The 12960-nt window shown below is 42.0% G+C and overlaps 2 protein-coding genes across 3 annotated transcripts in view; both read left to right on the top strand.

The window, feature by feature from the left end:
* The window catches only part of LOC115162474 (disks large-associated protein 2), a 179990-nt gene extending 177280 nt beyond the window's left edge, over positions 1 to 2710 (top strand). For both annotated transcript variants that reach the window (XM_029713806.1, XM_029713808.1), the window contains exons 12-13: positions 1659 to 1814; positions 2218 to 2710. In XM_029713806.1, the coding sequence (XP_029569666.1) occupies positions 1659 to 1814; positions 2218 to 2424 (363 nt within the window). In that variant the 3' untranslated portion in view covers positions 2425 to 2710. The remainder of the gene's footprint in view (positions 1 to 1658; positions 1815 to 2217) is intronic.
* A 6105-nt stretch (positions 2711 to 8815) lies between these two features.
* On the top strand, positions 8816 to 12593 carry LOC115162473 (protein CLN8). The gene is made up of 3 exons (XM_029713805.1): positions 8816 to 8890; positions 10833 to 11505; positions 11919 to 12593. Exons 2-3 carry the CDS (start codon positions 10951 to 10953, stop codon positions 12231 to 12233), a joined length of 870 nt encoding a protein of 289 aa, XP_029569665.1. The 5' UTR covers positions 8816 to 8890; positions 10833 to 10950; the 3' UTR covers positions 12234 to 12593.
* The last annotated feature ends 367 nt before the right edge of the window (positions 12594 to 12960 follow it).

Here is a 12960-nt window from a genome sequence, read left to right as displayed (position 1 = left end):
AAAGACAGTTTACAAATAATACTGCATACACTTTCAGAACATGGATTTGATTCCGTTTGAAGAAGTGGCGTCCGCACATAAGAGGCTTAAGGAGATGTCTAATTGCGCTTTATCGAGCCGTCTTCTCCCCCCCCTTTTTTCTCCTGGATAACATAAGCTGGAGTTGAACAAGCTTTCAAAGACAGACACAGAGCATAGCAGCAAGTTCTATTGTGGGAGGAGCTACAGGATTAAGTCATACTGACACAGGCAAGGCTTATATTTCCCAGAATCCTTTAATGTGTCAGCCTCATTCACTCCCCCAGTATAAGTTTCTGCTTTTGTATTTGTTTGCTTATGCTGGATTGTGTGCAGCCTTCTTTTTGAACCGCCAGCAATATTGATGAGATGAGCCCAGCGCTGTCTACCGCTACTTCTCCTTTGGGTCTCTATGTATCTCCCCTGTGAAGTTTCAGACCGAGACGATGAATGAGGTAGATCAGTGATGGGGTGAGATCTCAGCCTGTCACAGCCTCTCCACACTGCTATGAGTCAACCATCAGGTCTGATCTGGTGCTGTGCATGCAGAATAGTGCCTCTACTCCCAGGCCCAGCCCCGCCCCACCACTCTATACTATAGTGGCAAACTGGCTAAACTTAACCCAGGCTAACTGTAGTTTAATTATAGTCTCACAACTTATTGAATTACCCTTTAGCAGGTACTTACTGTATGTACTGTAGTATAGGGTATACTACAGCTTTAGGACTTATATAACTACCAAAGCTTTACCTGGTATGTATGTACTGTAGCTCTTAGCATCGCTTTCTAGTGGCAGTGACCTAAACTATTGCGTTTATAACTTGTGCAATTACCTTTTACCAATGTACAGTAACTGTATTTCTTAACATTGAGTAAGTACTGCTTACCATTTTTCCTTTCTGAGACCTTCCACTATTCATTGTAATTCAGAGTGAACCTGGCCTTTACTTCAGAGCCTATATATTCAGATCTACATCCAGAATGCAGCAGTCTGAAATGCCACCAGACAGTCGGCTGGGATATTGTTGTGCCCTCCAGCCATTCAATATATGAAGCACATAAAGTCACTGAATTAATGGGGGGAGATGGTGACCCGCGACCAGTGGGATGCTATGGATCTTATTTCTCAACTCTTAACTTCATAACAGAGTTGGAGGTATTGGTTTAGGCTATAGTCTCGCTAGTATTGTCTGTGGGGTCAATAGTGTGACTGATTGTGACTCTAGCCGATGTGATGTGATGAATAAGACTGACTGGCAGTGAATGAAATGTGAGCCCTCTTCATTTTTTCCCATCCTCAGGGGGATTAGGAGGGATTGCTACTTACTGATCACATTTTGTTATGGCTCATTTCAATGGATTGTCCTCCAAGTCCTATAGTCTAACCATGAGATGACGATGGGAATAAGATGCTTGTCTTTTCTGAACTTTGAACGTCTTGCTCCCATGACTTTGCTGGAAACATTTGTTTTATTATTAGAAAAATATACCGTAATTCATTGAGGTTTTCCTCTGTTTGAGGTCTGATATGGACATCTAGTGGGCTTTGGTAGAAGTGCAACAAATAACTCCTGATGTACACTGGGATTTGAGTATCTGTAATTCAGGCACTGATGTGGTCCTTTATAACCCCTCGCAGGACCCCAGTGCCATGCCCCGCCCCACCTCTCAGGACCTGGCTGGATTCTGGGACCTCCTGCAGCTGTCCATTGATGACGTCACCGCCAAGTTTAACGAGCTGCAGCAGATAAAGAACAACGACTGGAGGCCCGTGGAGAAGAGCCCAGAGAAAAGGGTGGGTAGCACTCGGGTATACAGAATACAATGTATTCTTTTTCTGTTGTCTATGGTGGGTAGTCTCAGTCACAGGTGAGACAGGCATAGAAATAGGATCCTTATATTTCTATGGTCACAGATTCAGCTACATAGAGCACAGTCAGAGCCTTATTAAACAGAGATGTGAGATTACTCAGAGCCACGTAGTAGTGGTATAGAGTGGAGCTGTTCTGTATGCGAGGTCAAATGCTTAGTGAAGCATCACTGGATGTCATTGACATTGTGTTTAGCTATGCCGATGTCTTTCCAACCACTCAAATGGATGATATGTCAACTACTGCCTATACAAGTTGAATTCTAGAATAGATTTCGATATGGACAGGATTTTGGTCTAGCTCGTCTCTCTTTCTTCCTGTGTCCAGTTACCACCTGTCGCACCAAAGAAGTCCATGATCGGGAAGAGAGGCGTGACACGGGAGAAGTCTCTTGACCTTCCAGACCGCCACCGCCTAGAAGCACGCAGGAGGCTGATGCAGGCCAAGCGGGCGGCTTCCTTCCGTCAGAACTCGGTGTCAGAGAGAGCAGACAGCATCGAGATCTACATCCCTGAGGCCCAGACTCGCCTTTGAGAGGACTGGGACAGGGGTCAGGGGTGAGGGGTGTCTCCCCCCTCAGACTACCCCTCAACTAGACTCTCCTTTAACTAGCCTTTTTCTAGACTATCTACTGTACACTTCCCTCCTTTATCTGTCTCCTCATGACTTCACTATCATCATCTTCTGAGTTCATCTCCACTCCAGCCCTCACTGAGTAGGATATCACAAAACTCCTCTTCAAATTAACAGATATGTATTAGTGGATATACATTGAGTATACCAAACATCAGGAACACCTCAGAACAGCCTCAATTCATCAGGGCATGGACTCTACAAGGTGTCGAAGTGTTCCACAGGGATGCTGGCCCATGTTGACTCCAATGCTTCTCACAGTTGGCTGCATGCCCTTTGAGTGGTGGACCATTCTTGATACACACAGGAAGCTGTTGAGCGTGAAAAACCCAGCAGCGTTGCAGTTCTTGACACAAACCGGTGTGCCTGGCATTTACTACCATACCCCGTTCAAAGGCACTTAAATGCTTTGTCTTGCCCATTCACCCTCTGAATGGCACGCATCCACAATCATGTCTCAAAGGCTTAAAAATCCTTCTTTAACCTGTTTCCTCCCCTTCATCTACACTGATTGAAGTGGATTTAACAAGTGACATCAATTAGGGCTCATAGCTTTCACCTGGACTCACCTGGTCAGTCTATGTCATGGAAAGGGCATGTTTTGTATACTCAGTGTATATCTAAGAATTGGTTCATCATTGGTTCATCTTCTCCTTGGTTTTCCCATGAAAAAGGTTTTTGTTAGTGGAATAGTGTTACATGATAGAATAGCCAACCCCCAAAACTCTCATTCAATTATTCTGGAAGGGTATGTATGTATTTTTCAACATTTGCAAAGTGCAATTAAAAAGTGTAGCTTTGAAATCTACCAGCAACCAGAGAGAATACAAACCCAGTTACGAATTGATGACCCCATGATGAGTCCAACTCTTGGTGGAAACCTCTACAATTATCCTACTGTTGTTTCCAATTGTGTTCACAAGATAACAATCACACAATGATTAAAGTGAACCTATTTGAAAGTGCCAATGCTTGAAATACCTCAACTGTACATGCCTCACTGTAGCTTCTGACCAAGAGGCAGGTGGGTCATCCCTTCTGAAATGTTTTGTTGTATGCACTCACAGTAAGCTCTGGTTTTGTCAAAGTTGGAAAATTCAGCTTTCTACACAGTCAGGTAAAGGTCAAAGGTCATGGTAAAAAATGTGATTTTAAAATGTCTAAATCATTCTCACTACCTTTCTCCGTTCCACACTATACTCTACATTTTCCTATACTATTGACATTTCACATGTAATGACATTTACTTGAAGCAGACAACGTGTAATACTTTTTTTTCAGAAAAATATTTTACATCATTTCATTGCAGTGGAAAAAATGCTATGGAAGGTTTGCGTAGCTCTTTAAATCAAATATACGGAAAATAATGCACTTTTGCACTTATCATTCTCTGTATTTCCAAGGGAAATGTACAAACAAAGTTCACAACAGTATTGTTGTATTTGAATTGTAAGAGAGGAAATTAATATTCTTAATCATATGGTTGATTTTTTTTCACCTCATATCTCCATGCCTTCCTACATATCGTGTTGTATCAAAGTAGTGCTGTCATTTCTTCAAACATCTAGCCCTTCTTCTACCCTTGCTGCCAACCCAGGAATAACAGTCTGTTCAAATAACACATAAGTTACATTGTCTCATTGATTAGAACACAGCTTGCACAATCTTGGAGAAAGTTTCTATTGTTGATTACCTACCAGGCAAGTGCAGTGTGTGAAAAGTATTTTTACCTTTTCTAGGAACCGCTACAAGGTAATAATGTGAAACAGTCCCAGAGGGAAGAGATATGAAGGAAGAAACCTCTCCAGCATTTGATTTAGTGACTAATGCTTTTTGATACCGGCTGATAACAAAGACATCAAAATTGTGACGTTGTAGAGATTGACTTGTTCTCTTGTGTGTGGTTGGTACTGCAGGGAATATGAGTCATTGGAACACTGGGGTTATTTTCCCCTCACACAGCTCAGACATGCACTCCGGAGGCCTACTGTGATGTAGAAGTGGAGGGGACTGTATAGTGCCTGGGTCACAGTAACACAGTGAATGGTAGTGACCAGGGTTTGGATCAGTTCCCGTAAGAGGCTAGAGGAGGCCTGAAAAGGCCTGGGACTAGAGTGGTTGGGGTGAGGGATGAGGTGTGTTTATTTGAGGGGCACTTCTCTTCTCTGCTGATTCTGACTAATACTGTGCACTGTAGTGGAGTGTAAACTCGATTACTCCTCGTGATGACAGGCTATCACATACTTGACAAACCTTGAAAACCCCTCTGCTGCTGTAGGATATGTTAAAAGGTCATATTACACTGATAGCCACGAGGCTAGTCGGCGTCAGCATTGCCAATCCTATTTTCGCTGAGTTATCTAATGTTATCTAAGACTGCATACATCAGGACAGGCTGTTTCTGCTGCAGAATGGTGTCTATTTTTACTAATAGACTGGAATGGATTTTATAGGTTATATTTTGGGGTAATGAGCCAAGTCACTGGTGCTACTTTTTGCTCAATCGATCCAGTACTGGGTAAACAATCAATGCAACTCTTACAGTAGCACTCTTATCTAATTGATACGGCTAAACTATCTATTTTTGGGACTGAGAAAATGATGATTGTTTATTTTTGCTAGTAGGCTGCCTACGCCTGGCTTCTATTGTAACTGGTGCAGAGAGAAAGAGACTTGTCTTGCTGCAGTCAGAGCACTGTACCTTTCAGCGGTCTGGAGTCACTTTGTGTCCTGTTTGTGTTGGAGGAACAGTCTTGTTGTGGCACTTTGTTGACAGCTTCAGGAACAGGGTGACTGGAAGGTCACCGTGTCCCCGAGTCCACTCGCCTATCGTGCCGCAGAGACATGACCCCACCGTCACCTTCTCAGTGGCCCAACAGTCACTATGTGTCATCTGTATGTCATTCTTACATTGCTAGAAGATACTGTTTTGATAGCCTTGTCCTAGGGGTCAGTTCAATTATAGATGTTTGGAAACAACATAAACAAGGCACATTTTAGAGGACATTTTGAAATGTTTTGCAGGATATTACAGTTGCTTGCAGGATACAGAAAATAGTTGCATTTTCTTTTGATCATTTTATCTTTACCTCATATTTTATTAAATGATTTATGTCTTCCATGGCTTTATTTTGTATCATGACTAGTTAGTGTGGATGAAATGAGTGCGAGTGTAGAAACATTCCCTTCCCAGGGGAGTGAAGATCTGGCTGCTGTCTGCATACATCTATCTCAGTGATGTCATTTCGTTGGAGGGAGGGAACCAACCTAGCCAAAATGACACGGTATAGTAGCTGTAGTGCACCGTTATCTGTCGTGCAGGAAGCCAGGATCTGTGTTGGCAGGTTAGCGATGTTCCCCTGCTGTTCCTACTTCCTACAGTTTTACACAGACAGACATGCAGCAGTGGCAGAGAAAGACTCACACTGATACATGCTGACTTAGGGGAGTCTGGGATCTCTGCTTTGAGGTGTAGCTGGTGTTGTTCCATGCTGCGGTAGTTCTGTAGGTGGATAGAGATGGTGGATTTGATGGAGGTTGTGATGGGGTTTTCTCATATACCCCAGTGTGCTGGTTACAGATATGGGGCTTACTTAAGTGTCATCCCTTAAAGGTCCTTGGAAAGATCTACCAGACTGCCTCAAAGGCCCTTCAAAGCAAAAGTGCTGATGGTTGTACTGTACTGCCTCTACTGTTGAGGATAACAGGGTAAAGTACATGGTGATCACAGCAGTATGTGGGTTACATAGATCTGGTTTGTCTCTATATCAACCCTGGTATCCCTGGAGGATACACTCTGACATCCTCGCTGCTTCTTTTACTGTGTGTCATTGAAATGACAGAGGTGTGTGTGTGTGTGTGTGTATTTATATGCAAATTCATCAGGGTTGGTGGGCTTGCGTGTGTGTGTGCAAGCAAGCATGTGAGTTTGCGTCTATGAGTGTGTGCCAAGTATTTTAAATTCCCTTCTCTTCCTCTCTTGTTTGCCTTAGTGAGGCAGCTGTCCACTACTTTGGCTCATATTTCAGACGTATTTTCTCCTCTACAGTACCATTTCCAATTGGATTCCATCCAGATAACCCACAATGCTCATAGCAGCATTATGAATGGTGACATGATGGCCTAAGGAATGGCAAGTAGCCCAGGTAGAGAGCCAGCAACTCTGATTGAAAGCTCAGATTCAATCTATACACCATGGCTTTAGCAGCATATTCATGCATAGCTTAGCTTCTTTTTTTCAATGCTTTTATGTCTGTGTGATGAATATTTGAAAGGTCGAGGGGAAATTAAAAAGTGGAATACACAATTTTACATGGAGGATCAGAGGAGTTTATAGTGGATGTTCAGTATTGAAAAGCAGGCTGCTTTTTTTTACTACCATTCCATTTATGAGAGTAATTCTGTACTCTGCATTTGAATTACTCACTATAATGTTCCATTTTATACATACCAGTGCCATTTATAGAATAACAAATTGTGCCATAAAAAAATGGTATCTGTCCTGCCACAGACAACCATCAGTTCTCCCCTGTTGGTAAAACTAGTTACTTTCAGGATACGCTGCCCTTTCTGAGCCCACCATTACATAACTGTCATCAAAGGGTTGTATTGCTGTTTATCTGCCTGCTTTTGCTGTTCTTCGCTTGTTAGTACAACTCACAGTGCCATTTGAGTCCTTTAGATGGCGCTCAACTTATTTTTTTATGTGTAAAAAAAAAAAATGACATGGCGATTTCTAATATTGTTTCCACTTGATTTGTTACCCATGGTCTTTTTCATGCCCACATATTGTTTCTGTATGTCCTAATGTGTCATGACAGTAACTCTTGCAGAATACACACGGACCCCAGAGGGTGTTTGTGTGTCATTTAAAACCAGGCATTTAAAACCAGGCTATAATATCATTGGGATATTGTGTCAGCTTTTGTGGTTATAGGGGTTTTGTGCTGGGTGTAAAAGGCCAACTAATTGGGCATGAATTGTCTGGAAAACAAAGTCACCGGTAGATGTAGTTTTTATATTGTTTTATCGTCTTCACATAAAGCCGACTGAAACTGGTACAAAAGATAAACATAGTATTTAGTTTAGCTTCATTCTAATGAAGGCAGCAGAAAAACAATGCCATATTCTTTGATTAGGCAAATGTAGAACTCCCAACTTCTGTAGTTTGCCACTCTTCTATCACACGCTGTGATGTTTATTGTTCATTGGCAACAATCACATGTCCCTGTTTCTCCCAAAAATGATGGATTGGGGTCTATGACAGTTCCTCTTCATCGATGGCCACACTACATGTTTGTTTGTCTTATCTGCTTTTAGTATTTCTGAAATATTTTGAAGGGACTTTTTCTTGAATATATTGACATTGTAGAGAACCATCAAGATAGACTTTTACACCACTTCCTTGGTCTCGGAATGTGAAATGACTCAAATTACTAGACAAATTAAAAAGGTAGTTGTTTAGCTAAAACTATTTTCATCTCTTGTATATCATATCTATAGTGAGGATTAATATAATGCCAAATATTCATTATTTGTAAATAAATATATATAAATATATTAATATATAATATATGCCTCATTGAAACTGCTTTTATTAATTTTCTGCTTTTATTCATGTTTTGTTATCAATTTGTTCCTTTGTTCTGGTTATTTTGATAAGCTGTTATGATGGCATGCAAAATACTGATACGGAATGTATAATTTGTTTATTCATTGTCTTTTAGTTAACACTGTTACATTTATAAATTAATTATTCACCTGTTTCTCAAAGATGCATTTATATATGTTTTATATATTATAGTGTTTACTGATTCTCACTATTTTTTTTCCTGTTATTTTAAACACATCACCACTGTATTTCTGTATTTTACACATTTTTCAGAATTAACTCTTTGAAGATTTTGCCTCTTAAAAGTAGTTGAATCATTGCTGATATCATCTGATGTAAATACTTCTGCAATTAAATTTTTTGATGAAAAACATTTAAAAGTTTGAGGGACTGGGTAGTGTCTCGTTATTTTCTTTTCCTCCCTCCATTTAAACAAGTAGGTACTGCATGCAATGTAATTAACTAATTACTGAACTATATGATATGATCCTGCTGCCTATCATACTGCATATAGAGAGGACAATACCTAATTAATCATTTAAAAGAGCCTCAAGACATACAGATGAGATGCCGCCACGTTCATTTAGGCCAATAGAAACACGGTAAAATGCTTGCCTGAGTAGGGTTGGCCAATAAGAGAGCAGGGAAAATATTACAGGGCGGGATTTCCTCTTTCTTGTCAAATTGAATTCATATGATAACTAACCCGCTGCTAAATTCACAGACAGCTCTGTTTGCCAATAATGGACGAATAAGGTAAGTTATTATTAAGATTTCTAAGCCCAAAAAAGACGTTTTGCTACAATGGCGATGACTCGGTATATACTGTTGGCTTGTTAGCAAAAGCATTTTGTTTTAGTAACGTTACATTATGTTCGGTTACATTTGAGAATATAACATGCAACAATGTTGCAACTGAGGTATTGTAAAAACGTGGTCTGAGTATTTCGTATGATTCTGTACGTAAATGCGAGAGACTGTTTAGTATGATATGTTACAGATTCCAATTTGTTGTGGCTAACGTTAGCTAACTCTAGCTAACTCTAGCCTTCCCTGTAGCTCAGTTGGTAGAGCATGGTGTTTGCAACATCAGGGTTGTGGGTTCGATTCCCACAGGGGGCCAGCACAGAAAAAAAAATTAAGAAATGTATGCCTTCACTACTGTAAGTCGCTCTGGATAAGAGCGTCTGCTAAATAACGTAAATGGGTTGGAGTTAGGTAGGTAAAATGGTTAGGGGAAGGGTGAGCTAACATACTAAGTAGTTGTAAAGTAGTATGTAGTTAAAGTTGCTTATCTAAAATGCTAAAGTTGCCTGTGATGGGATTCAAACACACAACACCTTTGGGTTGCGAGATGTTCCCATCCACCCTGACCAACCATCCTTTGGGTTGCTAGACGTTTGTCTTACATGCCCGACCTACCATCCTCCTATAATTTTTGCCTTAAGTAACCTTCTATCTTATGTAATCATGTCATACTAATTTACGAGTCTCGGATTTACATTTGACTATGTTACGTTCAAGGGGCTCCGGAGTAGTGCAGCGGTCTAAGGCACAGCATCTCAGTGCAAGAGGCGTCACTACAGACACCCTGGTTCGAATCCAGGCTGTATCACAACTGGCTGTGATTGGGAGTCCCTTAGGGCGGTGCACAATTGGCCCAGCATCGTCCGGGTTTGGCTGGTGTTGGCCGTCATTGTAAATAAGAACAAATGCTTAACCGACTTGCCTAGTTAAATAAAGGTTACATTTATGAGACCAGTCTGATCGCAATTGTGCCAGAGTGAAATAATGTTAGTCAACAACATTAACAATGTTACAGATTTTAGTAAAAGTGGCCTGTGTTTTTCTTTACTCTGTAACAACGTAACTAACTGATTGAGCTAAGTTGTTGCTAGTCTGATTAATCAGGTTGTACTACACAATTAATTGGTAGTGCCTGAAACGAATTCCTGCAGAATCATGGTGATGTTCCTTACAAGCCAGAATGTTGAATAAAATGTCATTTGAACGTACACTACCGGTTGTCTGTGCGGTTTGTCCTTCAGCAGCTCATCCTCCCCTAATTCAGAATATACCATTTTCATTATCATGGCATGCTTGGTTCAATAGCTTTTGAGGAGAGAGAACTGAATATCCAGTATAAAACTAATTTGACCATACACCTACTGGCTCTCTAAAAAAGTTTGGTTAACAATACTTTCCTGTGAATATTTTGTCTCAAATTTCCAGCAGCTGAAGGACAAACAGCTCGAGTAAGTTTAAATATAATTCTATTAAACATTCTGGCTTGTAAGGAACATTTACACAATTTTGCAGGCATTAGTTTCAGGCTGTATATACCAATTAATTGTGTTTTTCAGCCTGATTAATCAGACTACGTTGTTGGAAATTCAGTTGACACATGGTCAGATGAATTGCCTCAGATAAACAGGCGCCTGATATCTTATGTTATCGTCTGTCAAACGAAAGATGTGAAATCACTCACTTCTCCATTCTTGTGCCCCTGTCATTTCAAGCACAGCCAGAAGTTAACATACAAAAATCACCTTACCTTGGGTCAATAACTGATCATGTTTTTGGTTAGGTATAGAAAGTACTGTTCAACGGTCTTTGGGTCATCTAGCACATTTTGACATGTCGTAACTATTTTATGAACATTGACCATTGTGTGTTGGCTTTAATTTACATTTTACAGGGTGGTTTATAATTAACCCATGGGACACTAAAGTGATTACTGGTTACTCAACTCTGTGAGAACTCCACGGATGTAAGAGCAACAGACATCATCCACCATCCCACCCACACAAATCAACATGACCTCCCAGCAGGCCAACCCTTTGCCGGCATTCAAGAGCCCCGCTGACCCCAGTCCAGACTACTTTTCCTGGGTCCTTCGCCTCCAGATCATCAGCCTGGGCTTTGCCTTCTACACTGCCATCTTCTTCCTCTCCCACCTGGTGTCCACAGCCCTCTCCCAGACCTACCACTCTCTGCTGGCCAAGGAGAAGGTGTTCTGGAACCTGGCGGTCACACGGGCCGTATTCGGCCTCCAGGGCACGGTGGCAGGCTTACGAGCGCTGACCGAAGACTCGGCCTTGTCAAGGGACAGGATAAGAGGTCAGGAGGACTGGTCGTGGTTCACCGTGCTCATCGCCACAGGCTTCTTCCTGTTTGAGAATGTGGCGCTGCATCTCTCCAGTGTGGTGTTCAGGTCCTTCGACCTTGCTCTGGCTACCCACCATTTCTTTGCCCTGTCGGGGTTCACTGGGGCCGTGGTCTGGGACTCACTAGGGCATTACCTGCCCATGGTCACTCTGCTGCTGGAGATGAGCACGCCTTTCACCTGCATCTCCTGGATGTTACTAAAGGTAGTGTTTATGTCTGTCTGGTGCCTTTCATCATATACAGCAGAATGTTGTTGTTTGACTCCATTTGTGAAGCTGTACTGTAAGCTTTAAAAAAAAAAATTATAGTTCAGTTGTTTTGCTGGTGGGCTAGATATAGAAAGCAGAGATTTCAATTCCTCTTTTCTGTTTACATACTCAACACTGAAACCTTACCATGATAGGCAGCAGTGATAAATGAAGGTGGCCATTTTGAGAAAGGGGAACTTCTAGGCAGAAATGGACCCAAATCACATGAGAATTCACATGCTACTTGTTTTATTGTCCAATATGTTATATGCAATCCATATAGATATCCACAAACACTGGCCGTCTTTATCCCCTACCCAATCAGTAAATGTCCTTCTCTAAGTATCCCTCTCTTCTCTCCCGTCTAGGCGGGCTGGGCGAGGACCCTCTTCTGGAAGGCCAACCAGTGGGTGATGGTCCACATGTTCCACTGCCGCATGGTGCTTACCTACTACATGTGGTGGGTGAGCTGGAGCCACTGGGGGGAGATGAACATGTACGTGGCTCTGCCCCATCGAGTCCTCTTCTACACTGGCCTGGCCCTGCTCACAGGGCTCATCAACCCCATCTGGACACACAGGAAGACCATGCAGCTCCTCAACCCTGTCGACTGGAACTTCAGCAACAAGCCATTGCCCAACGGCCCCAGTGGGGAACGGGAAGAGAAACCTCATGAGAGCTAAATGGAGCCAAGGACTGTGAACCTGTTTTGTACAGTTATGTTTCTTTTACTATGCTTGTAAAGGAGAGGAAGTGTGATTCAAAGTGAGAAATAGTCTAACTCTGGCTTTTAGGTTTGTAACAGAGAGGAAAGGCCATTTTAAAATACTATTTTCTTACTAACTCTGGCTTTTAGTGTTTGAAGTATTTTGAGGATTTCAAGTTTAACGGAACTACTGTGTTTTTAAGGTTCTCCGTATAGGTCTGTTGTCTCTACAAAACGTGGGTGTAACGATAGTCGTGCAGGAAGGAAGAAGTGGACCAAGGCGCAGCTGGGAGCGAACACATGTTATTTATTACAGACTGAAATAACACGGTCAAAACAGAGAATAAACGTATCGTTACTGCTCCAACAAAAGAGACAACAACCCACAAACATCGTGGGGGGAAAAGGAACTTAAATATGATTCCCCAATCAGAGGCAACTAGCGACAGCTGTCTCTGATTGGGAATCGACAGAACCCAACATAGAAATACGCCCCAAAGCAAGGCTATACCAAAAACATAGAAAATAAACTATAGAAATGCCACACCCTGACCAAAATAGAAGAGTTCACCTGGTCAGGGCGTGACAGTACCCCCCCTCCAACGGTGCGTACTCCCGGCGCACCAACCTAAAGTCTATTAGGGGGGGAACCCGGGTGGGCGCCTCACCCTCGGTGGAGGCTCTGGCCCCGGGCGTGTTTCTCC

The sequence above is a fragment of the Salmo trutta genome, chromosome 25 (genome assembly GCF_901001165.1).
Source record: "Salmo trutta chromosome 25, fSalTru1.1, whole genome shotgun sequence".
Taxonomy (NCBI): Eukaryota; Metazoa; Chordata; class Actinopteri; order Salmoniformes; family Salmonidae; genus Salmo; species Salmo trutta.
Note: the sequence above shows the minus strand (reverse complement) of the source record. Positions and strands in the feature narration are given on the sequence as shown.

Bases quoted from the DNA above. Each gene is read 5' to 3' on its own strand.
- LOC115162473 (XM_029713805.1), top strand. From the start codon at position 10,951: ATGACCTCCCAGCAGGCCAACCCTTTGCCGGCATTCAAGAGCCCCGCT. The intron at 11,506-11,918 runs GTAGTGTTTATG...TCTCCCGTCTAG, and splicing joins TCTCCTGGATGTTACTAAAG to GCGGGCTGGGCGAGGACCCT.